Source organism: Acanthisitta chloris, unplaced genomic scaffold (genome assembly GCF_000695815.1).
Source record: "Acanthisitta chloris isolate BGI_N310 unplaced genomic scaffold, ASM69581v1 scaffold1954, whole genome shotgun sequence".
In the NCBI taxonomy this organism is placed as follows: Eukaryota; Metazoa; Chordata; class Aves; order Passeriformes; family Acanthisittidae; genus Acanthisitta; species Acanthisitta chloris.
In genome coordinates, this window is record NW_008667480.1 from 144,477 (window position 1) to 169,579 (window position 25,103).

Sequence of the window (25,103 nt, forward strand, 5' to 3'; positions counted from 1 at the left end):
CTGGGGGAAGTTTCCTAACATCCAACGGAAACGTCCCCTGACACAACTTCATGCTGTTCCCTCAGGTCCTGTCACTGGTCACCAGAGAGCAGAGATCAGTGCTGCTCCTCTGCTGCCCCTCGTGAGGAAGCTCTAGGCTGCTGTGAGGTCTACAGAGACCTGTCTGCCTTCCAGTTAAATCAGTTGTTGTGAAGAGGAAAGGAAGAATGGTTTTGGCAGTTTGACTGCATTCTGGCAGAAGAGAGTTGCCTTGGTTCACCTGCCACAGCATCCCCTCATCATTCCCCGTTACTGACGGAGCTGCTTGAATCCTTGCAAGCAGACAGCAATCCCAAGGTAATAGGTAGGGTTCAGGAAAACTTCCAACCCACCATACCACCTCATTCTCAGCTGCTTATTGTCAGATATCAACAATTCAAACTGAAATTTCTTGCAGTGAGGGTGTGCCTCAGACAATTAGTATGGGCAGTTTCTGAAGAAAACGGATCAGCTGCTTTTGGGACTGAGGCAGGAAAAAAAAAGATGTTCTCTACATGTTCAAGCAACTTGTGTTTTAAGCAGCCTTTGTATCTTCAAGTTTTGATAGCAGAGCTGAAAATACAGAATACTAGTGGCCAACATAACAATCACACAAGTTGTAGTCTCCAGGGAAACCCAGGCAAATTTGTGCAACTCAGAGGCATTTTGTAAATTATAATTTGAATACTATACTGCAGAAACTTGCTAGTTTCATAGCTAAAAGCCCACAGAGTTTTTTTTTATGCTGGGCACAGAATAACAAAGTCTTCCAGGTTGGATCACAAAATCATGCACTCAAGGTTGTCCTGTGGACTAAGGTTTCAAGCAGTCCCAGCCCGTGCTCAAAGCAAGTTGTCCAGGGCTGTGTTAAGTTGAGGTTTGAACACCTCCAACTGGAGGACTGAAGGATGAGAAGTCAGCTGCAAGAGGACGGAGTAGTTGGAAGGAAGGTACATTAACAGAACAAAGATCTGTATGTAACTGGGGAACTAGGACCTTGACTGAGTGGGAACTGAGTGAGAACCCAGGAGACAGAAGCCTGAGCTTGCCAACACAAGAATGAGATAAAGACTAAAAGATGAGAAAAGAAGACCTAACTGGGACTGGCAGAAGGAAATATGAGTTTTGCCATAGCTTCCCTTTCCTTTTGCTTTAAAGTCAAATCAGGACCTCCCATTGGAAAGGTCTGGTCAGACTGTAGCTTGCAACCTTTAAGATTTCTAACAGGGTGCTGTTTGGAAGAGCTGGATGTCAAGTCAGTTGTGATGGCATTGGTAGGATCTCAGACTGAGGAGAAGGGAAAAGGACATGACAGGCTTCCAGGTAGCTTGAGAAGGAAGGTGAGGAAACAGTGGAGGAAGGCATTGGTCTATTCACTCATAGGGGAGGAGGCCTTTGAAGCTATTTCCCAGTGCAGACAACCCTGGGTACAGAGAGAAGTCGGCAGCAGCTTCCAAGAAGTAAGGAAAGGTAGAAGGTGGGTAGGACTATGCCATCAACAGCCAGCTTTTTGCTACTGACTCAGGAAAAGTGGCATATCATGGCCTAGAATTATAGCTGGCAGGCACATTCTCCAGGGTATTTTTCTCTCTGATCACTTGCACCTGACATTGAGATGGTCATTTGGCTACTTACTTCTCATTTTCTGCATGCTTTGAAACCCGAGGATATGATTTATATTTCCAAATACCAATGAGGAAAAGAGGTCCATTACTTGGCAAACACAGTATAAAGTTCATCATAACACATTAGTACTGTGAAAAATTGGTTTCCAGGTGCTACAAAAAGGACAGCCCAAAGTACTTCTGGCCTTCATTTCTCTTTACCTGGGTTTTCATTTCACCTTCTCATAAAAATTTTGGCAAAATAAGTTAATGAGTAAAGCAACTAGATACAGCACAATAAGATGCCAAAAAACCAAGAAGACACTTGTATTAGACTCACTCCACCCTTAGACTTATAACATCTCTTCATCCTGTCACTATGCAGAGTGCCAGATACTGAGGTCATACTGCGTGCCGGGGCTTAAATACTAGTCACTAAGGAAGGCCAGGGGGTCACACTCAAAATAAAAAGAGGCAGAACACTGGCCATCTGTGCACTCAGTGAACACTCTGCACCATGCTCACTAAATGATTCAGGAGTCCACTGGAAAATAGATTCCATGAAGATGTAATTAAATACCACATCAAAAACTGTGTGCAAAACAAGCTAAACTAAGATGGCATGGGAAAATATCATATCAAAGCATTGCCTTTGCTTTGGTTGGGGGGGTACAAGTTCAACATACAATGTTCCCTGAAAACAGTGTCTGAGCTTATTTGTATGTGTAGTGTATGGGCTTATATACTTTGAATTCTGTATTTTTACTGCAAAATTTGTACATTTGCAACTTCAAAGTTGCCTGTGAACACTGACAGAGTGTCAATTACTTGGTAAACAGTGCTTTATTATTTCAATGTGTCACCACTCACAATAAAACCCAGCAACTTCTTAATATGGATCTAATTCTTGAGATCACATCTGGCTCAGCACTGTGTGCAGTCCTGATCTCTTCAGTACAAGAATGATATGGACTTAATGGAACAAGTCCAGCAAAAGGCCTGAAGATGATTAAGGGAATGCAGGAGCCATACAGGCTCACACAAGGAGACACTGAGAGCTGTGACTGTTCAGCCTGGTGTAGAGGGGGCTCAGAGGGATCTTAGCAATGTATATAAGTACCTGATGGGAGGGTATGTAGAAGAGTGAGTCAGACTCCTCTCAGCAGTGCCCGATGAGAGGGGAAGAGACAAGATAACATACCCATGAAATTCTATCTAAACACAGGAAAACCCTTTTATACAGCGAGAGTGACCAAACACTGGAAGAGATTGCTGAAACATGCAGTCTCCAGCTGCGGAGTTTCAACTGGACACAGTCCTGAGAAACCTACTCTAGCTGACCTATTTGAGCAGGAGGGTTGGACAAAATAACCTCAAGATGTCTCTTGTAGACCAAATGACACTGTGACTTTGTAAAATCAGAACACTTCCCACAGTTTGAATCTCTGGTGTCATTCACTATTAATTTTTTCTTTTTCTGTAAGACTAAGGCACAGACAGCCTCCTGTGAACAGGGTCACACTGTCCTTGCAGCAATGTCTCTGACCTCCACTTTTGGTTACAGAACCACAGAATCATTTAGGTTGGAAAAGACCTCCAGGATCACCAAGTCCAACCTTTGATTCATCACCACCTTGTCAACTGGGCAACAGTGCTAAACGCCACATTCAGTAGTTTCTTGAACATCTCTGGGATGGTGACTCCACCACCTCCCTGGGCAGCCTGTTCCAATGCCTGACAACCTTATCCATGAAGAAATACTACAAAGAAAAGATGTTCTACAAGAATTTGCTAGCTTCATGATAATGGCAAATCAAAATGGTACTGGAGTGAATATAGCTAGATCTTTACAGAGACTGAATTTGGACTTCAAAAGAACTGCCTGCATGTTCAATGTCTGCTTATGACTTTTTCTTGAGGGGGGCCTGAATTACACTGTCATTCAAAAATGTAATTACAGTTATTAAAATCATATGTAAAGCACTGTTGAGTCAATGTTTCATTGTACATGATATATATGACATATAGCTATATTAATTATTTTATTAGACATTCATAACATTGCCAATACAATACATTGTGGCTACCACAAAGTATTTGCTGGTTTGTGGGGAGAAAAAAAGACCATCTGTGATGGAAATATTTAATTTAGAAGGCAAGAAAAGGCAACAACCCAGGGCTCCTGCTGGGCAAATTCTACCCTACTTGGCAGACAGTACAGCTGCAGAGCTCCCCTCTGCATGCAGCAGCACACAGGCAGGAGAAACTTATCTGAGAGCCTATCCAACTCTCCACAGAATGCAGAACAAAATTACATTACAAGCCCTCCAACTCCAGTCTTTGCCCTTACACTCTACACTTTGTGTCTCCCCTCAGAGGGCAGTGAGAGGGGAAATAAAATACAATTGACTTGAACCTTATTTTCAACTTTATTTGACATTACAGGTCATCTGATGTATTATTCTTTTTCACAACATCTCCTTCTCAAGTAATTTTTAAGAGTTCAGGATATACAGAGAATGCCAAAATTGTTACATGCCCGTACAGTGTTGCTATTTATCAATCCTGAGAGATTTTACACCCACAGTATAGACTTTTCATGCTAGCTATGTCGTGCCTGTTTGATAGGATTTTTTAAAAAAAAGCCAAGGGCATACTCCCAAACACAGCAGTGGGTCAACAGGCCTGTGAAAAAGGCCTGATAAGGATTCAGAAGCTGAGGTGAATTTGTTTGCAATGTTTTTTTTCCAACGGCTGCTGAGTATTTTATGTTATGGTAAGATTAAGTAAATGTCAGGTTGCCTAGAGCTCTCACATAGGTATGTCTTCTATTGTTATTTAAATTCAAATAAACAAATTTACATATACTGTACCTTTAGCTGAAGCACCAAGTCCATGCAGTATTTGCCAAGAGGGTTTATGTCATTCAAGATGAGTGCAATTATAATATCAATTCCATTAGACTCATGGGTGGCTATGCATGTCTGCAAAATAAGAGAAGAGAAGGGAATGGGGTGGGGGAAGGAAAGAAGGAGGGAAGGAGTGGGAAAAAGAGGGAGACAGGATAGCCAGAGGGAGAGAGGGAGGGAGACAATACGCACATCAGCAAATTTCCAAAAGAAGGACCCAGAACTTGAAAGACCTTGCAACAGCAATGAACCTTTCAACCAAAGCTGAGCAGCCTGAAAATATGCCACAAGACGTGCTGGGGGAGACTTGTGTGGTACAGAACTAACCCCAACACTGTCAGTAGTGAAATACACAATGGGAAAATAAGGTGGTGCAAGCTAAAATATGCCCCCAGTGTATCATGCAGGGTCTGGCACAGTGGTACAAGTTACAGACAACAGCCCTCAGGAGCACGGCCAGATTCAGACATCAAAGATATGCTTGACTGTAGGCAGAGTCAAATTTGCACACTCATCTTATTTTGCATTCAGCGACCAGCATCAGTATCACTGTTATAGCATGAATTGTTAGCAAAGATTAAGGTTATCTACATGCATCTGGGTGTGTCCTGCATAGAAGGACATTTCATAGAATCACAGAATGGTTTGGGTTGGAAGGGATGTAAAAGGTCATCTAGTTCAAACCCTCTGCCATGGGCAGGGACACCTTCCACTAGCCCAGGTTGCCCAGAGCTCCATCCAGCCTGGCCTTGAACACTTCCAGGTATGGGGCAGTCACAGCTTTTGTGGGCAACCTGTGCCAGTGCCTCACCACCTTCATAGTAGAGAATTTTTTCCAAATATCTAATCTAAACCCACTCTCAGTTTGAAGCCATTCCCCCTTGTCCCGTCACTATCTACTCTTGTAAAATGTCCTTCTTTGTCTTTCTTGATAAACATGGAATTCTGGACATGGAATTCAAAACTGTATTTATGACCGACGGGGTCCTGGACCTTCTAGGCCTTGTAAATAAGTGTCAGATATACAAAAGACTATGGTATTTTTTACTTTTAGCAGGTTCATAGAACAACAGGAAAGGAAAAGTTTTCCAGAAAGATAGAGGGGAAAAAATGAAAATGAGGGTCTGGGGCATTTGCCTCTGAAGTACACTGAATTAGACCTGCAGCTGGTGTAAACAAGCATAACTCAAATCCTGAGTGACTTTCCAGCATGTAGGTCTAATTAATAAAGTGCCACTAATAATTCCATTCCACTATCAGTGTTCCTCCACTGCTTCTCAAGTAAACTTGGAGAACATGTTAACTTGTAACGAATTTTTTCATCTCCAGTCCTGTAATTACTCTGTTTTTTACAGTTGTTTTTCCCATTCATTAGTGGATCTGTTCAAAATTTTGTCCACTAAAGGATTTTTGTTTGTTTGTTTTTAAAGTATTAAGTAAAGGCGGTTGATTCCCTGCATGGGCAATAATAGCACTTTACATTTCATTTGTGCACATTAACAAAGAAGCATTAGTATGCCATGTATTTCTTCAGCTATTTCTAGTTCAAAGAACAGATTGCTTCTATAATTTCACCCACCACAATTTTCCCATTGCTAAGACATAGTAAAAATTCTGCAGTTTCATCCACTGTGACAACTTTACTGCAGCTCTCTTCAGACCAAACATGGCAGCATGAAACTGTATGCTTTACCTGCCTCAGCGCAGCACTAAAGAGACATCTACCAAAAGTCACAGCTATGTGACTTTAAAAGACTGCATCAGCCAAGGCATGGAAGACCAGAAGCACGGCCTTTAGTCCCATCCATTTCACTACTGATACCATAAGTAAAATGCTACTAGGTACTACAGCAGGATGGTAAGTTAAACATTGTGGCAGTTATGTGAAATAAGGGAAGTAAATGTTAGTAACTTATATAAACACCAGAAGGGAAAAACGTATGAAAATGAAGAACACAAGATTGCAATGCACTTCCACAACTGTGACTCCAAATCCAGTCTCACAAAGTGAGGTTTAAGCCATGAACCCACAGATACGAGACATTAAATTCTCCCCAGAAGGAACAGAAACAACCCCTCCATGAAGAGTCTGTTTGGAGTTCAAAAGGATTGCTCAGGCCTTATGAAAGCTTGAAACACGTTAAGCCTAGTCACAGCAGCTACAAGTGAATTTATGTAATTAAGAACACTGAAAGGTTTATGACAAGCACCCAGGCACATTCATGCTCACTCTTCTGCATCCAGAGGTTATTTGAGCCCTACCTGGTTTTCATGGCATGGACCTTGGCAATATTCAGTCAAGCTTTCCAGCGTCTGGTTGACAAGAGCCACATTCCTCTCATTGATGTAAAGCCCCAGTAAGCCCAGCCCACCTGTTGTGCTTCCACAGATACAGTCCAAAAACTGAAGGGTCTCACAAACAAGGTTGTAATTTGTTTTATTGTTCTGATGTCTTAAAAAATTCTGGTAGATGGAGAAAAGGAACACCAAAACAAAAATCACAAAAAGAGAAAGAGAGAGAATCAAGTCAAACAGAGTCTATTTTTTTCCCCATGAAAACATCAAAGGGTACAATGTACAACCCTATGACCATTGTACATCAGGTACTGAAGTACACACACTACAAAAAATGTATTAGGCCTTAGTGCAGCAAGTGAGAATTATTATCTGATTAAATCAGTAGAGCAAGGAGGGCTAAGGAAAGTGAACTTTGCAAACACCTTCACTGGCCTTAGATGTCACATATATGTCCTGCATATCTTCCCCCATCCATCTGTTCTACCCCTTCTCTTGGAAGCTTTTTGGCCCCCAGGTGTGCAGCTATGGTGGCACATTACTGCTCTGTGGCGATGTCTGTGCAGAACAGTAGCTTAGCTCAAACCACCCCCACCACTGCTTTAAAGGAGGCTGCTGGACACAGCACTGAGGTGTATTTGCAGAAAATTCATTTTGCAAAGGTTGCTATGGGGACAGTAATTTCTACCAAAACAACGGATAGCAGGGAGACACGTAGCACCTTAAAGTCTTCAATCATAACACCTAGGGAAAAGAGCAGTACCCAAACATTGCCCAGGAACTTCCTGTGGTCTTCAAGCCTGGTGGTAAGTGATCCACCACTTATGCACAGAAACTGTACTAACAGGGACATTAGACACTTCTAAATTCCATGTGACTATGCTGTGGTCCCCAAGCAATTCTGAAGACATAAACACAAGCTCAATTGGAGAATGCAAGTGGTTCTTGATAAGGATTATTTTATCCCTGGGACCAAAAGAATAACGTTTTAGATACCCCTATGCTGTACCAGAAGCCAGGAATGGGTGTTATTCTTCCACTATGAACTTCCAGCCCCTATAATACTTCATTTGATCCTCAGCTCAAAACCACTCTACCTGGAGCTCTCGGTTGTGGTTCTCACACAGCAGCTGAAGAAATCTCAATATTGGCTGCATGATTGCAATGGCAGGGGTCATGACTGCTTCTTCTGCAGACTTCTCTTCTGCATTTGCAGCATCTGTTCCTGAGCCCATAAGATCTACTTCTGGGTCCATTTCTCTTCTATACACAGAGTAAGCCTTGGACGTTGCAGAAGACGCTTCTGTTAGCTGTCCTTTCATACCCTCTTTCAGATGCAGGGTTGAATCCTTAACTGAAAAGAAGATAATTGTCCTTCATTTTTGACACACTTTCTCTTCATTTGATTAAACAATAAGAAAACAATAATAATGAATGCAAATTTTTCTTTGTTGGTGTCTAACTTTTTGAAGACCTCTAGGCAACTTACAAAGAATATCAAAGCAACATTCATGCAGGGATAGCATGTTCCAAATAAACCACAAACCAGAGTGAAAGAGAACATTAAAACAAAAAGTCCAACTATTTCTCTCCCATATACAATAAATGATGAGAACAATGGAAGGACCACAGGGTGGGAAATCAGTTTCTACACTTGCTCTTGTGAAATAGCTACATTAGCAGCAGCCTGTAATTCTGCTGCTCTAAAAATATGATTCTTTATCTTCTGTTGGTGCAAACTGACAGAGCTACACTGATTTCATCAAAGCTAATTCCTTGTAATCAGCTTGAGATGGACTATAATTTAGAGAAAAACAGGTGAAAGATGCAAATTAGCAATGATTAATATTAAAGCTTATTGATCAACTCAACATAGCATCAGTGGTGCAGTACACGGGGTTTCAATATAACATATTTCTTCTCTCTTTTACAGGGAAGCCTCCTTACCTCTCTTTTTGGGAACAGATACAGTTAGGTCACTATCATCCTCTTTCTTTTTACTGCCCAAATCAATAGTGTTCACTGTGACTGTCGATCGTATCTCCTGCTGAGCAGCTTTCATGCGGTCATACAGCACTTTAAAGAATTTTTCCGACTTCTTTTGCTCCTTCAGTTGCTGATAAGTTGAATACTGGAAAAAAAATTAGATATCAATCTTCAAAGAAAGAAGGAATACAAAAATACACTATTTTTTTTTTGTGAAACAAAGTATGAATAATTACTTCACTTAACCAGAACAAATGTTGGCCACTGCCTGACCAGTTCTTTCACGAAGTGATATACAAGGCTGGTAACAAAGACTGATGACAATGTTTCAAAATTTGGGTAAAATGTTTAACACTGCTTTGCAATCTTTAATATGTCACAATATTACACTTGAAATTCAATTACTTTGTGACACTCTCCATTTCTCCAGGCTTACTAGAGGCATAATATTCCATCTGCAAAAAACAGTGAAAATTATGTAACAACAAGAGGAAGCATGGAAAATCCAACATGTAATATTATAGCTTGGATTATATCCATTATTTCTTTCGTTCTACACACAAAGTTTAATACTAAATAATACTTTAGGTTATTATGTCCAGTTCCTTAGTATTACTATCAAGCAGGCTGAGTACCATTTGCAGCAGTTTACAAACCCTGTCGTAAATGTAAAAGCCTTTTACAGCCCATAACAATTCATTTCAGAAAGCTGAAAAAAAAAAATCTCATTTCTTTAGCATTTTCTGGACACTCTGTAAGGGTCACAGATCATATTATCTTTTTACAGAATAAAGATACAAAATGGAATTCTTCTCATTTAATTTTTATAGACTTGCAATGAGGTATAAGTTGGTTATTTAGGTTCCCTTCACAGGACGTGATGAGATATGGGGAAGTGTGGGAGTAATTCATAGCAACTTCTCCTCTCTTATGATAACTCTGCTGTTCACAGAGTAAGGATAAACAATCATAGAATCACAGAATGGTTTGCAATCACAGATGGTTCCAATCCCTTTCCATGGGCAGGGACACCTTCCACTAGCCCAGGTTGCTCCAAGCCCCATCCAGCCTGGCCTTGAGCACTGCCAGGGATGGAGCAGCCACAGCTTCTGTGGGCAACCTGTGCCAGTGCCTCAGCACCCTCACAGGGAAGAATTTCTTCCTAGTATCCAATCTAAATCTACTCTCTGTCAGTTTGAAGCCATTCCCCCTTGTCCTGTCACTCCAGGCCCTTGTAAAGAGTCTCTCTCCAACTTTCTTGTAGGCTCCTTCAGGTACTGGAAAGCTGTAATTAGGTCACCCCAAAGCCTTCTCTTCTCCAAGCTGAACAATCCCAGTTCTCCCAGCCTTTCCTCATCATTTCAATTCTCTTTCTTTCCTCAATCAATTTATTTGGTTCAAGTTGGGTGAGAAGGGTATAATCCACCAGAATTCTAGAATCCATAGTTTAAAGCAGTTACTTTCTATGGACAGGGATACCGGTCTTCTGAAATGGCTAGTTTTTCTCTCTTTGGAGATTGTGACAAATGTCCCTGAAGGTTTCCATAAAAAAATTGATTGTTATTATAAAATAATACAAAGAGTGATGTAAAATAACTGCAGATAATGCTTGTATGGTCAGATTAAAAGTAGCACCATGCTACACAGAAAGGGACAGCTGAAAAACATTTCCTTCTAGTGAAGCGTCTACACTATGAGATATTGCATAGTAATAGGGCATATTTACATTTGTATTACAGTGATACACATTAGAGTGACTAACTTTTCACAGAGCTCACAGTAAAAAGGTTCTTTTTATTTGTCTCCAGGCTACATTTGAAAATCAGTATGTGAATAAGTATATTAAATAAGTACCTGTGTTTGCGCATTTCCACCTTCAAGCAAGGCAATACCAAGCAAAATGCCTTCCGAGAAAATCCTGTCATTTCTGGTGTTTACTATAACGTCTATGACTAACTCTGATGCACCTTCTTTATCCAGAAGGCACTGAATATCAAACATGGATACCCCAGACTTATCTGAGTCTTGTCCTGAAAATCCACCTGCAAATTAGACAAATACATAACATTCATGTTTGTTTCACATAAGTATATGGAAATGAATCAATTACTAGCAATAATTTGTTCTATGCACACAGTAGAAATGTAATAAATTTTGAAATTCTGTTTCAGGCAAAATTCCCCTTGATAAAAACAAGATTTTTGTATGGAATGTTGGGCTCTAAGAATAAGACATAAAATAAATTCTGAACCATTGTTCTGTCATGATACACAATGAAGCAGCTGGAAATTACACTGATTTGTCCCCTGAACCCCTTCTTTAATTCCACTGCTGCAGACACTAAACTATGAGTGTGGTCAAGGCTCTGAGACTACTTTTAAATCTGCTCTTCCATCTCAGGCCTATCCATAAAAGATTGCACCCTGGTAAATCCATTCTGGTTAGGGGTATGACCTTCTAGCTAAATGAGTTTTCCAACATAACACCTAGATCATTAAATCATGATAATGTTCTTTAAGAAGAGAGACTTGAGTTAATCCAAATTAAAGGTGTGGGGTTAAGAAATTTTTTTACATTGTATTAGCTCATTAAATCAACCATCTTTTATTATCACAGATTATCATCTTTGCTGCTATACTTACTTCTATAAAGCTATAACTGCATCTACTTCAGCAAGAAAAATACAGTACTGCTTTAATCAGTAAGTACTGCTTTGATTAAACTGATTAAAATTGTTCAGACTTCGTGATGAAGCCATACACACGTAGACACACACACTTTTAGAGAGAACTAAAAGTGTAGTAAATCTTCACTCTCTTGTTTGTTAGAGAGCAAATTTTGGCACAAAAGATATTAAGACTGTAAACATTTCCAGTGTCTACACCGGAACAGTCAAGGAGGAACAGTTGGGAACCATTTGGAAATGCCCACAAATCTAGGCATGCCTTTAATATATGCTGAAAAGGCAATGGCAAGGATTTTGACCTGGCTCTGTAACTAGCTTCTGCCTCACTTCCTATGACATACATTATTTTGGGTTTTCTTAGAAACCATCCTAGAGTAATTTCCCATGGCTCCTGTAACAGAACCATACAAAAAAATTAGGTTATAATCATCTACTCAAACTTCCTGCTCACAGTAGTTAGAGCAGGTTCATCAGAGTCTTGTCCCATGAAGTTGTAACAGGAACTGACACATCCTACAGCTTCTTGGGGAAATCAGCTCCGTTGTCTAACCACTGTCTCTGCAAGAAGCTTTTCCTTAGATACATACTTTTAAAAAAATAAATTAATAAACTATCTGGATTTTCAACCAAATTTTTAGTTTCCAGAAACAACATCATCTTTATTCAAATATTATGTGCTTTGAAGAATTTCTGCATGAGGATTAACTGGTACCTAACTTTGGTACCTCCAAATGCACAGCAGCCATCTGAGACAAGTGTGTGAGACTTAAAAATAGGAAAAGTCTGATACTACCTCTCTGCTAACTGGTTAGAGAACATGTTTGATTTATTTACCAACTGACTCTCTGGAGCACTTCCAATGTGCCTATTAGGAAAAATGGTGCTGCTAATTTTGCTCTCTTGAAATGATCTGTGTTGATTTACCTCCCACTTGTGCAGTTTTGCTGTAGCTGGCAGACAGGGGCCCATTCATACCACTTCCATATTCCCCTTTAAAGTAGCGATACAGGAGTATTTTCCTTAAAGTACTGCCCTTTAAGAGAAAGATAAAAATAGAAGAAATGAGAGTTGTGGCCAATTCCCTTTGTTTGAAAAGCAAGCTGTTTAACATAGATACATAATTTATCAGGTCTTTCCATTATAATTAGTAAGGACACAAATAGTAAAGTTGTCCAGAAAACAAACATCGCATGGTCTTATCTAACAAATCCCACAGCAAGAATTCTAAAGTAGTGTTGTATAAACTTTTCTCGAAGTTTCTTTTAAAGTTATTGATTATAAATAAACTACTTCCACTTCACTAATTCTGACTGGCTCTCTGTGAGATGTGTATATTGAAACAAGTCCCACAAATAGCCAGTGCTCTGCAGCCAGTGTGTCTGTGCCCTACCCTGCCATGGCAGTACTTTCTTCCTATTTTCTGCAGCTGAGTAGTATCACTCCCTTTTCTCTGATCTCAGATATTCCAGCTGATCATCTGAAAGAAGCCACATCACATGAAATATTAAAACAGAGATATGACATTTGATAGAATAGCTTAAAAAGCTTTCTCTGTATCTCCTTGTTCCTTTTCTTCCAAACCCACAACCAGTCAAAATCTGCATGCAGCTCTCTGAAGATCTTCCCTTTCATTTCACTGCAACACAAGACATGTTGAATTAAGAGTCGGGGTACCAATTACTTGGCATTTTTGTTTTGCCTTCTGTCTCTTGGGAACACCTGCAGTCAACACTCCGCTTTACAGAGGCAGAAGGTGACACAACAACTGTAGGTGTATGTGTAACATAAGAGTCTACAAAGAAAAGAGTATGCAAGGTCTCCAATGATCACACAAGGGGAAAATTGGTCACTTCAACAGTTTGGCAGCAAAATGGAACAAGATTTTCATTACTTTTACTCAACTACTGGTTTTAATGAAAAAAGATTCTGAAAAATATGTGTACCAGAAGCATTCTCAGCACTCAGCAGCTCACCAGTGCCTGCCCATTGGTGCAGCAGTCACCTTTTCAATCAAAACATCTCTGTGGCTACCACAGACAGCAGGCAGTGGGGAAGCAAGTCCCAGACACACCTCAAGAAGAATTACTTGCATTCCCACCTCTCTGTTATCTTAGCAATATTTCCAAAAGCAACCACATGCCACAGTGGGTCTTCACTGCTTCATGGACCATGGACTTGTCCACCTCGAACAAGTGCCAAAATGCAGCATTTTGCATCACTTGACAACACAAACCAGACATTCTTGCCTAGTTCTTGCATTTTGATGTTTTAATTCAGTAATTGTCTATACAAAATTCCTTCACACAGCCAAGTACAAGACCTAGAGTAAAATATCAAAAGTTATAAATGCAATGTCTGCAAGAAAAATAAAAAGCCAGGGAGTTTTTCAGGTAAGCTTAAGCCATTGTGCTTAAGAGGCACTACAGAGGATGGCAAAGAACCAGAAGTCTCTGAGGACCTCACACAGATTCCTCCCCAGCCTCATTTGTGACGGCGTTTAACCCAGAGTGCATGGACAGGGTATGGTAGCCAAGCTCATGAGTGATTTCAAGAAGCTAAGAGCACCAGCTCCTCCTGCTCAACATCCTGTCTCTAGCTGTGACCAAAGTCCTGTGTCTTACAATAAAGTGAATCTCAATTTTCCTCATCTCCTGAAGAAGACAAATGTATTATTAATGGGAAAAAAGTGTCCCACCAGAACTGATAAACATGGACTAAGAAGCAGAATAAAGTCCCTTTACAAGTCTTCTCAGGCATATATGTATCACAGAATCATAAAACTGTTTCACACAAACAGGATCACAGAGCAGAAAGCTTTCCTAACTCCAGACTAGGACCTGATCCAGAATGGACAGTGCCTTGAAACAAGATCTTTTAATCAGAAAGGCTGGCATTTGCCATACCACTTGATTAACCACTCAGCTTGAGGCAACATCCTCAACCAGCAATCTATGCAGTGTGTTGATGACTAATGGCAAATTATATAAAGAGTCACAGTGCAGTCACGGGAAGAAACACCAAAAGCCATCTATATATAGTTAAGAATAATACCTGTGGTCACAAGCTTTATTGTTCAATCAAAACAGCATTTATTTTATCAAGAGGAATATTTAAGACAATGAAAGAGTTTTGACTAATAAAATTAATGATTTAGCACTAGGATCTGATTGCCTGGAAGCAAGTAACTGTTAGCACATCTCAACTCTTCCTGTCTCACTACCTCCAGAGACATCATGAGGAGCAGTGATACGAAGACGTTTCTCCAGCTGCTATGGGAAGGGGAATCCTGCTTCACCCATAACTAAGGCACAGACTTCAATTCTTATCCCAAGAAGCAACTCTTAATACTTAGGATTCTTGCTCTCTTTCATTTCTTCTCAAATCACCATGAATCCAGACAAGAGTTACAGTTCCCAGAAGCCAACATGTCAAGAGTTATGGATGCTGTGTTTGAGAACCAGAAATGTGGTGGAACTTCTGCTTTGCCTGACAGCTGTGTCAAAAACACACCCTTGGTCTCAGACCACATATTTGCAAACTCAGGATCTTCGTCCCCTTTGTGATGACCTCGGGCAGCCACATGACTTCCATGAGTCTTGTGGAATCAGCTGCCACTACAAAGAGCAGAAGGGCCCAGCTGCACGCACCAGGGCTGAGAAATGCACAAATGTTCAAGGAATGCATCAGAAATGCCTGTCACCTCCAGCATGTAACTGTGTGAGGCACTGTGCTAGAAAAAGCTGCAAAGACCTCGCTTCCAGAAAAAGTGCTGATCCCACTGGAGTAGGTGTATGGGTTTGCTTTATGGGAATGCCAAAAAACACAGTCAAGAACAGCCTCATCATGTGGATGAGACGAACTTGCTGCCTGGGTAAGTGAGACAGCCATGCCACTGATGTCCTTGTAAACAGTTTCCTAACTTAGTATAGCCACAAAAATAATCTTGCCCAAAAGCAAATGATCACAGCAGCAGCATGAATAAGCAGTTTGCAGCAGCTCTTACTGACACTCATGCTACTAAAGCAGAGGCCAAAAATAAAAACACACTAGGCAGCACAGTGCTATCTTCCCTGACTACGTTTCTATGTGTGGCCCAAGTCCCAACCTTCCAAGCTGAATATCTCCCCTGCTGGCTACAATACACTTTTTATACCTCTTATTAGGGTATGGAAGTGGCATGTAAACATCACTCAGCTGACAGCAATCCTTCCATAATGGCTAGAACATTGTATAGCTTTGGAAAAAAACCACAATGAAACATAAAAGTCTTATTGTTACTGATGAATACCACTGCATTGTCCCTAACAAAAGCTAGGATAAAGACTGAGGACACAAGAAAGCAACAACTGGATATTGTTGTTGCAGTTTTAAATAGCTAGGGATTGATACACAAAAGTTTCCAATAGGGAATAATTATTCCAATAGGAACATGTAGACACAAACAAATTACATTTTCTCAGTCCGTATTTCATTATATTCATTGGTCTTTAAACTTGACTTAAATGCCTTTATACAATGGTTTATTTACTTTCCTTCTCTGAGCCTGCAAAAGGCTTGTTCCACATAAGGATGGAGTGTTCCATGCCAGGAAGCAATGGCTAAGAGAGGCACCCAAGGCTTATCATGGATAGCTGCATCGGCACCAGCTCACTGTATTACACTGCCAAAAATTATCTGCCCTGTATTAAATAACTTCATGCACTTCTTAAGGAATTGCAATTATATTTCTGATGTTCTGAAGGCTGAACAAGAGGATCTGGTGATCTCTTCTGGTTCTCACTCGACAATAAAATACTGAAGTAGAAATGATCAGATTATCAGTGATAACACAGGAAAAGCAGCCACATCCAACAAGTATTTCTGTGCTACCATGGATGATGTTGTGTGTTTCAGCATTAATCCAGGAAGATGCATGAAAATTAGGCATATTAAATCTTCAGATTTGAATAACTTGCAGCCAAGTATAAAAGAGAACCTGTCTGGAATCCCTGGCCTACTAATACAGGTTTTCAGGAAGTTTGGAACAGGTACAAAATCCAAGAGAACTGAGAGAAATCTCATGTGCAATGATACTCTTAAAAAAGTACACAGAAGTACTTTTAATACTTTTTACTGATACCCCACTCACTGCAGTGAGTTTGATATGAATTCTGTGAAAAACAAAGGAATGGCTGATTTTGCATTCCATTAGCACAAAATTAAAGGAAGCTACTATAAACCAATGTCAGTTTTAATACCGGCATCATGTTGTAATAATTGCCTCAGTATAGGTTTATGAAAAACAGACCTCCTGAAACTTCTGAAGATTATCTTCTGCCTTTGCTAATAATGAAAAATCACTCTGGTACAGTCTGATAAACTGTGTGGTGTGACACGATCCTGTAAGGCAAAATTTTGGATTAAGTAAGCCCACAAGGATAGTTATTAAATGGCTTAACAGCCAAGTGACTGACAGAACTCGATGTGAAATTTAAAGCAAGAAATCATAAACAAGTGTATGGGCTCCTAATGGGCAGCCTCATCAAGTATTTATTGTCTGCCTAACATTTTTTTCAATGAAATGGAAGAATATAGAAAATAATTATTAATAGCATTTGGAAAGGACACAAAAAGGGAAGGGGGGGGGGGGGGGGGGGGGATGAGGTCAAGTCACCAATAACAATTTAGGCATCATTTATTAAACTGACTAGAAGCAAACAATATGAGTCTCATTATGTCCAAACCTCTGTATCTCTTAATAACAAACTAACTGCAAAACATCAAAATAATGTAGGATTCAGTTCTAGGCGGTCATGACTCTGGGGAAGAATGAAAGGTCTTGGAGAAAAGTCACTGGAATGACAACTACCCAAATCTCCTGATCCTGCAATTGATAACAAGAGCTGTTAGGTAGGATTTGTGAGACTATCTTACTTATTCACATGCAGGGGCACGTTAGTGCAGGAATACAACATCACAAGTTGGTGTCCACAATTCAAGAAGAATGCTGACAAACTGGATTAGGTTTGGAGAAGCTCCACAAGAATGATTACAGAATAAAACATGCCTTCTCATCAGAAACTCAAGGTTTTCAATCTACTGAGCTGATCAGTCTAAACACGAGCTACATGAACTCTGTTTCTATCTACATGAGAACAGTGATAATGGATGACTTCAGTCTAAAGATAAAGGTGCAAGACACACTGGTGAGAAGCTGAAGATGGACAAACTCAGCTAGAAAAGAGGCAGAAGCAGCTGGGTTATTTAGACTGTGGGTTATGAATTTTATTTTTATTTTATATAACAGTAATAGCATTTAGCTATTGGAACAGCTTAAGAAGAGGTGTGATAGTCAGTACTGGCAGTTACTAAACCACGACTAGGTGGCTTCTCAGACAGAAACTATTTGAAGATCTTGTGGTCTACATTAGGAGAACAAGCTGGGTGACAAAAATATGTCATCTCACATAATCTATGAAGACATCATGCCACCTTTTCCTGTAGTAAATATAGATGAGGCTAGAAGCCTGGCTTTCTATGAAGGCTGTTGAAAAAAACACCTACTTCTACATGTTTCTTCTCATAATTTATAAATGAAATTTCTATTCTGCTTGGTTTGAGTGCCTGCTTCAGGGTGATTTTTCTTTACCCATTTTCAAACTGCTTTGTTCCCTTGTTTCTCATGGAGAGAAAACATGGTAGGAGAAGCAGTTATGTGCAAGTGGCTTCTGTGAAGATACCATGCATGGAAGTTTTATAACCCTTTAAATTATGATTCAACCTGCTCTTGAAATTAAGATGACACAGAAATCTCATCTCCAAAAGGGATCAACTGAGGCCACAGCTACCACACGCATGGTGTTGCACAAGCACGAACTTGGAATACAGCCCCAGTCTTGCCTCCTATTATGTCCACAAAGTGGAAAATCTCTGTTTTCATGATGCCAGCAACTTCCAGGGGGCTCACAAATTTGGGGAAGCTGTTTGTTTTGGGGGGTTGTTTGTTTGTTTTTGCACAGAGTGAGCTTTTTCTTGGCTTTGTTCTTTTTGCAACAAGATGTTTTCATAGCCAACTGATAGTTGAAAGTGATATATTTTCACCAATACAATATGAACCCCAACAGCAGAGTTATTTGCACACTGAGGCGTTTATTCACCCCAGGGAAAAAGCACTTTTAAATATGAAGTTGGGTCCAGCTGGTGTCCAGCTCTGCTTCCACTAAAATCAACAGATTTGCCAGCAACTTCAGAAGGAGAAGGAGCAGACATGCACTTTTCCAGGCAAAAGTTTTTATCCAAGTCTAAAAAGAAAAAATCCAAACCAAAATATGCACCAGACTTCATGACACAGTTCTCCTAGGAGAGCAGAACTGGCCACCCACACCTCTCAGCTGTCTCTCATTAGGCAGAGACACCCCACGTTTAAAATGTGCCATTGTTCAATCCTACACAAAACTGGGAGCAATCCCACTTGTCTCAATACAAATTGCCTACATCACAAATACTGATAAACCTGAGCCAGTAACTAGAGCAGAGATTCATTAACAGGGTCAGATAAAATAAAGAACCATAAACATGGCCTTCTCTGAAACCCAACTACTGGGATTTTAAAAAGCAGTTCATATTTTTGCAGTCTTTAAATTTTTTTCCTTTGCAGTTCCAGGTTCCATAGAAAGCTGGAAGCTTAAGTGCCAAAACATTGCAAAACAAATGCTATTGCCAGTCTATTTTCAATATGGATAGTGAAAAGAATACTGGACACACTGCAACAAAACCAGGTTTTGCCTGGAAACTGTCCAATTTTGAACCCTGAAGAAACTCAGGAAAGTGTCACATTAAAAGATTTTTTTTGGCAGTATCTCTAAAAAGTGTCTCCACTATGAATACAGCAGGAGAGAAAAATTGTTTGGATTTGTGAAAACCTCAGCACTGGGACATTCAGACTTAGACTGAGAAGAAAACACTTCTAAAATACAGTTTGATTTTGTAATGACATAATTTTTCTATTGGGCCATAAAATAGTAGTAGCTGTCAAATGCCCATTTTTTGGGGGGTCCAAATATAAGATCACTACATTCCTATGCACACATTTATATGTAGAGAGAACAAGTCTTTCCTGTGGGCAAATATTATTGTTTATATCTGTCACCTGTGCTTTGTGACAGGGTTTCCATTTGCAGTCATAATTGTGCACTTACAAAACTGGTCAAGTTTGCACCTACACAATTTTCCCTTTGCAACTTTCTCCGGTGCAAGGCAAAGCACTGAGACACACAATAACCCAAGTTCTCCACCACTGAAAGAAAACAATGTAAGATCTGACCACGATTATTCAGAAGCATTTATGACTGCACCATCAATAACATACTGTAGGAAAAGACCAGATCTGAGAAACACAATTTTCAAAGACTAAAATTATCTAACTCTTATGCTGCAGGGGGTAAACTTTCAAAGTGATGCACAGGGAGTTATGCACACAAATCCTATTATTTGTTAACAGGATTTCTGTGCGGAACTCCTCATGCTCTGCAAGAAAAAAATTTACCCCTAAGTGTCCTAATGTGAATATTTACCAAAACAGACACTTAATTTCCAGATGTATACTATGAGCACTACTGTGCTTTGACGTTTTACGAGCCATTTAAAACAGGCAGCTAGGGAAAATAATACAAGTGGCCAAATAGTAGTTTCATGACATTATTCTCTTTCACCGTGCTGTTGAATTCAAAGCCAAAGCATTACAGATACCTGATTTACTAGCTAAGGGATGCACTGCAGACGTAGTGGCTATCCTGTTTGGAATCAGATATGCAAGGATCTTCACCTGTGGGCTCAGGGCTTTCAAAGTGGCTCAGGAGGCGCTTTAGTATTTCAGTTTTCACCTGCACATTTTTACCCACCATAAGCTTCACTGATTTCTTGACTTCATCGTTGTCTGCTACTAAAGATCACAAAATTATAGTACCACAGAACGGTTTGGGTTGGAGGGGACCTTACAGATCATCTCGTTCCAACCCCCCTGCCATGGGCAGGGACACCTTCCACCAGACCAAGGTGCTCAGAGCCACAGCCAGCCTGGCCTGGAACACTTCCAGGGATGGGACAGACACAACTTCTCTGGGCAACCTGTGCCAGTGTCTCACCACCCTCACAGGGAAGAATTTCTTCCTAGTATCTAATCTAAACCTACTCTCTGTCAGTCTGAAGCCATTCCCCCTTGTCCTGTCACTCCAGGCCCCTGTCAATAGCCTCTCCATCTTTCCTTAGGCTCCTTCAGGTACTGGAAGGCTGCAATTATGTCACCCTGAAGACTGATGAAGACACTGCAGAAATTCAGAATTTGTTCTAAGGCATTCCAGAGACTCATGTCACTGTTTACCTTTGAAGGAACCTATGCATTTCCCAAACCAGGTGATCAGAATTATTTTGCAATCCAGGTTACAGGTCTCTGGAAAATTTTCAATGAATTTGACATGAGTTCTGAGTAGTACTAATACAATACTAAAGGAGTACTTCATGGTTTGGGGCTTTAATGTGTAAATGTAATTAAATCATGACCTGTGTCACCTTTTCCAGTATATACAAATATTCCCAATTAATATTAATTACTCAGAACTGCTCTATATGTATATATGATCTTTTTAAAAAAGTTATAGTAAAATAAATTAATTATCAGCATTTACTATCTCGCAAAGCAATGATGGGACAAGTTTTGTCTCTAAACAAACTCAAGACCTCATCAAGACCAACCATTTTTCCTCTAATGTCACTCATTCCTGTTAACTATACTCAATCCTATTTCAATACATGGAACTGCCAGATTCTGTCCTTTCATGATTTACAGATGTGCTTTTGACAGTGATCAGCAGCCCTGTATCAAGAGTGCCCTGAGAACCAGCTTTATAAAATGATCAACACACCTGATGCATCTGAGAAATGTCTCTTGCATTCTTAGATGAAAACAGGTATCAAATTATTGCTGATTTCTTGGACTTCAGGCATTAAGGAGAAAAACAAGTGTGTATGTGTGTTGTGCCTGTCTGTCTCCACGTATACTTGTATACTGTGGCTACTGCAAAGGAAAACGACTGGTCAAAACATATTTAGGCAGCTTCTATCCATGCAGCAAAACAGGAACAGTGAAAGGAGGCCAACCTTGTGGTAGCTCCGGGCAGCAGCAATATTTACACTGCGTGGTTATCAATGGTACAAGGAAACATAGTCTTAGCATCTACATTGCCGGAAAATGAGCACTGATCAGCTCCAAAAAATAATCTGGATGGGGTCAGGATAGAGCATGAGATGTCCTAAGAGCTAACTGCAGTGATAAGCAGATTCTCCCTGTGCTCCATGCTGCACAGCATGGCAAAGAATACAAAGCATCCTTCTCCATTTCTAAGCAGAGAACAATTCCCACCTGGAACAAAGGCTGTTACTGCACTGATTTCATTCTGTCTATGAAATTAGGTGGCATTTCAGAAGAACAGAAAAGTAGAGCAAAGTTAGACAACACTACAAATCTAATGCTTCATTAGCTATCCATTTTGACAGGGATAATTTGAAAATATTTATAATTCATGTTCCCCAGTTTTTAAAAAAAGTAGTAGTTTGAATACATTTCAGTAAACTTCATTGGGAATTTTCTATTCATGACAACTCTCCCAATTGTATTATTCTTGTCATGATAGCTGGCACTTTAAGTTCAGCATCTAGAGTTATGTGTTTGTATGAGAATTCTAGTTTACGCTTAAAAAAAAAAGTCCAAAACAAAAATCACATGCCACCCTCTAATTTCTAGTGCTCCTTGTCCCAGGAATAGTACTTGGAAATGTGAAATCTGTGTGGCCAGAGCCAAAAGGCCAGGAAAAACAACAACAAGAAAAAGCCATGTAATATGTTGATGGTTTTTAATCATTAAGAAACCAAACCAAATTAGTTTCACCATTTCTAGGAGCCTGACTCATGACTTTGACTGCCAGAGGTGGTAAATATCAAGTAAATATTAAGCAACCTCCTCCAGCAGATTTGTTGATACTGTGTACTAAGAGGAGCTCAGATCCTTGCTGCTGACTTTCAGCAAGGATGGAGCTGTTGACACTTGGCTGTCACCGCAGAGTGCCACATCTCCTCTTCCTCAAAAGGCAAATCAGCACATCCACTCCCAAAGAACTAAGAATTAATGGCAACATAGGATTAGGAGGTGAGGCCACACTAAAAGGAAAGGACCACTTGACGAATCATGAGAAATGGATAATCTTACAACTAAAACACTGTCATTGAACCTCTGACCTCTGTTTGTGCCCTGGCGAAGACTGTTCTGCCACATGCAAGAGCTGAGCTCTATTGACAACCCCAGTGCTGAATTCCTGAGGAGGCTGGAAAAGAAGCATTTGGCAGGTCCGTTCCTCAGGAATGAGGAATGAGGTTTTGGTTCAGACCCTGAGTTAGGCCAAACTACCTTAACTCCCATTAATGCCATTAATAAGGGAGCAGGCTAGCACCTCTCCAGGGTCGTTCAGGGTTTGTCCTCACTTTTACCTACCAATTCACAAACCTGCAGTGACTCGGTGTTGGTCTTTCCTGGTATACCTGAACTTTTTATAACAGTGTCTCTTCCAAATGACAGACAGACACGCTGACTTTTGAAAGCATCTTTTAGTAGGAAAAAGATCTGTTTCCAAAGCAGTTCTCAATCCTCCCCTTTAAATTAGAGACCAATATTAGCTTTCCACTCTTGGAGTCTAAGATTCCATCAATTCAAGAAAATAAACCTAATAACATCCTTTGAAGGCTGCCATGGAAATAATTCTGACTTTGTCCAACACTGCAGCAGAAGTTTTACAAACTATTTCTATTAGCTGAAGTTGCTGAATGAAACTGAAACATTGTTAAGAGAGTAACATTTTGGTTTTAATAACTTTCAGAGGTATATCAGCTGTCATGCCAGAGCTCAATAGCTTCTTAGCTGTCATCTTTTTTTAGGAGCAACACCAATTTCTAAATGCTAAGTTTCCCAAGATCAGGAAAAAGTTATCATCTACGTTGAGAAAAAAAATAAATTAAAAAATTGAAGCCACTCTAGAACTGGTTGAAAGAAATTACCAAAATTTTTCCTGAAATTAAATCAGCTGTTCAAAGGTACAGACAAGGGGGTGATGAAGACATATTTTCATGAGCCTGTCTCAGCTTCTCAAATTTCCACTACTAAAAGACAGATTCATGTTTATATAAAATTTAATATGCAAGCTGTTCACCCATAATATTAAATTGCCCCCTTATATTTAAATTTGCTAAAATTGCTGAGTTATTTATGTCACAGATAAGACTGCTGCACATATGCATTAGCTGTCTCATCATAACAGATTTTAGTCTACATTTATTATGAAGTTGTTGCCATTATAATGCCTAAATGTCTATTGCTTCCAAGGAGAAATATATTATCACTGGAATGTTCCTACATGCACAGCATGTAGCTATGGAAATACAATGTCATATGCTTCTTTAGAGCTGTTAAGTACAGCATAGATGAGGGTGAGCCTGCAGAAAACCTGCTCTGGAAGTCCTGGAACTGACTGCAGATTTTTCTACTGTGTTTCAACAGTAATGATATTCCCACTAACGACATCTCTCTGTTAAATGCCATGCAACATCCCAACATTAGGGCTCAACAGCATTATGAAAACCAAGATGAACTTTAAGTTTCCAGTAACTGGGAATTAAAACTGTACACACACAGCACCCAGTCAGTGCTTTGAGTGAACACAAAACAAAACCCACCAAGAGTTTTAGAGGCTACATAACTGCCTGCTCAGGCTATTGTGATTATTAATATAATCCTCAGTTCCCAATGCAGCATTGCTGCTGCATTTAGCTAGTGTAACTCTGTGAAAACCTCGTTAAACACTGAGGAAGGTGGGAAATAGCATAGACAAACTTAGCGCTCTACTTTGGATCAATGACACAGTTTCATCTAAGTTCTATGTTTTCTACATGTAGCCTTCCCCTAGAAGGCTCAGAGAAGTGCTGGGAGCACACAAAGGTGTGGAAAAAACGTGGTATTACCTTGGAAAAGAGATGGAAAGATGTGACAAAAGAACAGCAAAGCATGATGAGAAGATGGGGAGGTCAGGAATTCCTGCTTCCTCTCCCAAAAAGGAGCCTCCAATGGAATGTAAACATGGCCAATGAGAAAGTGATAAAGAAATAATTGTTAGGCCACACATAAGCAGATGGCAGAACTCATGGCCATGGGAAGTCACCAAGGCCAAGAATTCAGCAAGACTCAGAAGAGGATTTGGGCATTTCTATAGACCAGAAGCAAAACCAGTTACAATAGCAAATGTTAAAAAAACAACTATGGGAAAGAAGACAAAATCTCTTGCTTTAGGGGCCACAGATTTATGATCTTACTGTTAAGGATTATCCCAAGACTTCAGGAAGAATAGAAAACTTCAACTTTGCCTACAGTGGGGATTCTTAGACCTTCTGAAGCATCTGGTGATGGCCACACAATGAGACAGCACTCTTAGTCCTCTGGCCTGATCCTCTTTAGCAATCTGCATGTGTTTAAAAGAGAACATGAAGTGTATGCAGTCTATTTGCATTGGATCCAAAAACCAGTGCAAT

General features: G+C 40.0%; 1 protein-coding gene across 1 annotated transcript in view; it reads right to left on the bottom strand.

Annotated features, from left to right (window-relative positions):
• Positions 1–12,531, bottom strand: part of ITPR2 (inositol 1,4,5-trisphosphate receptor, type 2) — a gene marked incomplete at its 5' end in the record, with an annotated part of 78,171 nt that extends 65,640 nt beyond the window's left edge. The window contains 6 exons of the mRNA XM_009072500.1: positions 4,496–4,606; positions 6,794–6,994; positions 7,924–8,180; positions 8,774–8,957; positions 10,667–10,854; positions 12,423–12,531. Coding sequence (XP_009070748.1) covers positions 4,496–4,606; positions 6,794–6,994; positions 7,924–8,180; positions 8,774–8,957; positions 10,667–10,854; positions 12,423–12,531 — 1,050 coding nt within the window. The remainder of the gene's footprint in view (positions 1–4,495; positions 4,607–6,793; positions 6,995–7,923; positions 8,181–8,773; positions 8,958–10,666; positions 10,855–12,422) is intronic.
• Positions 12,532–25,103: the final 12,572 nt, after the last annotated feature.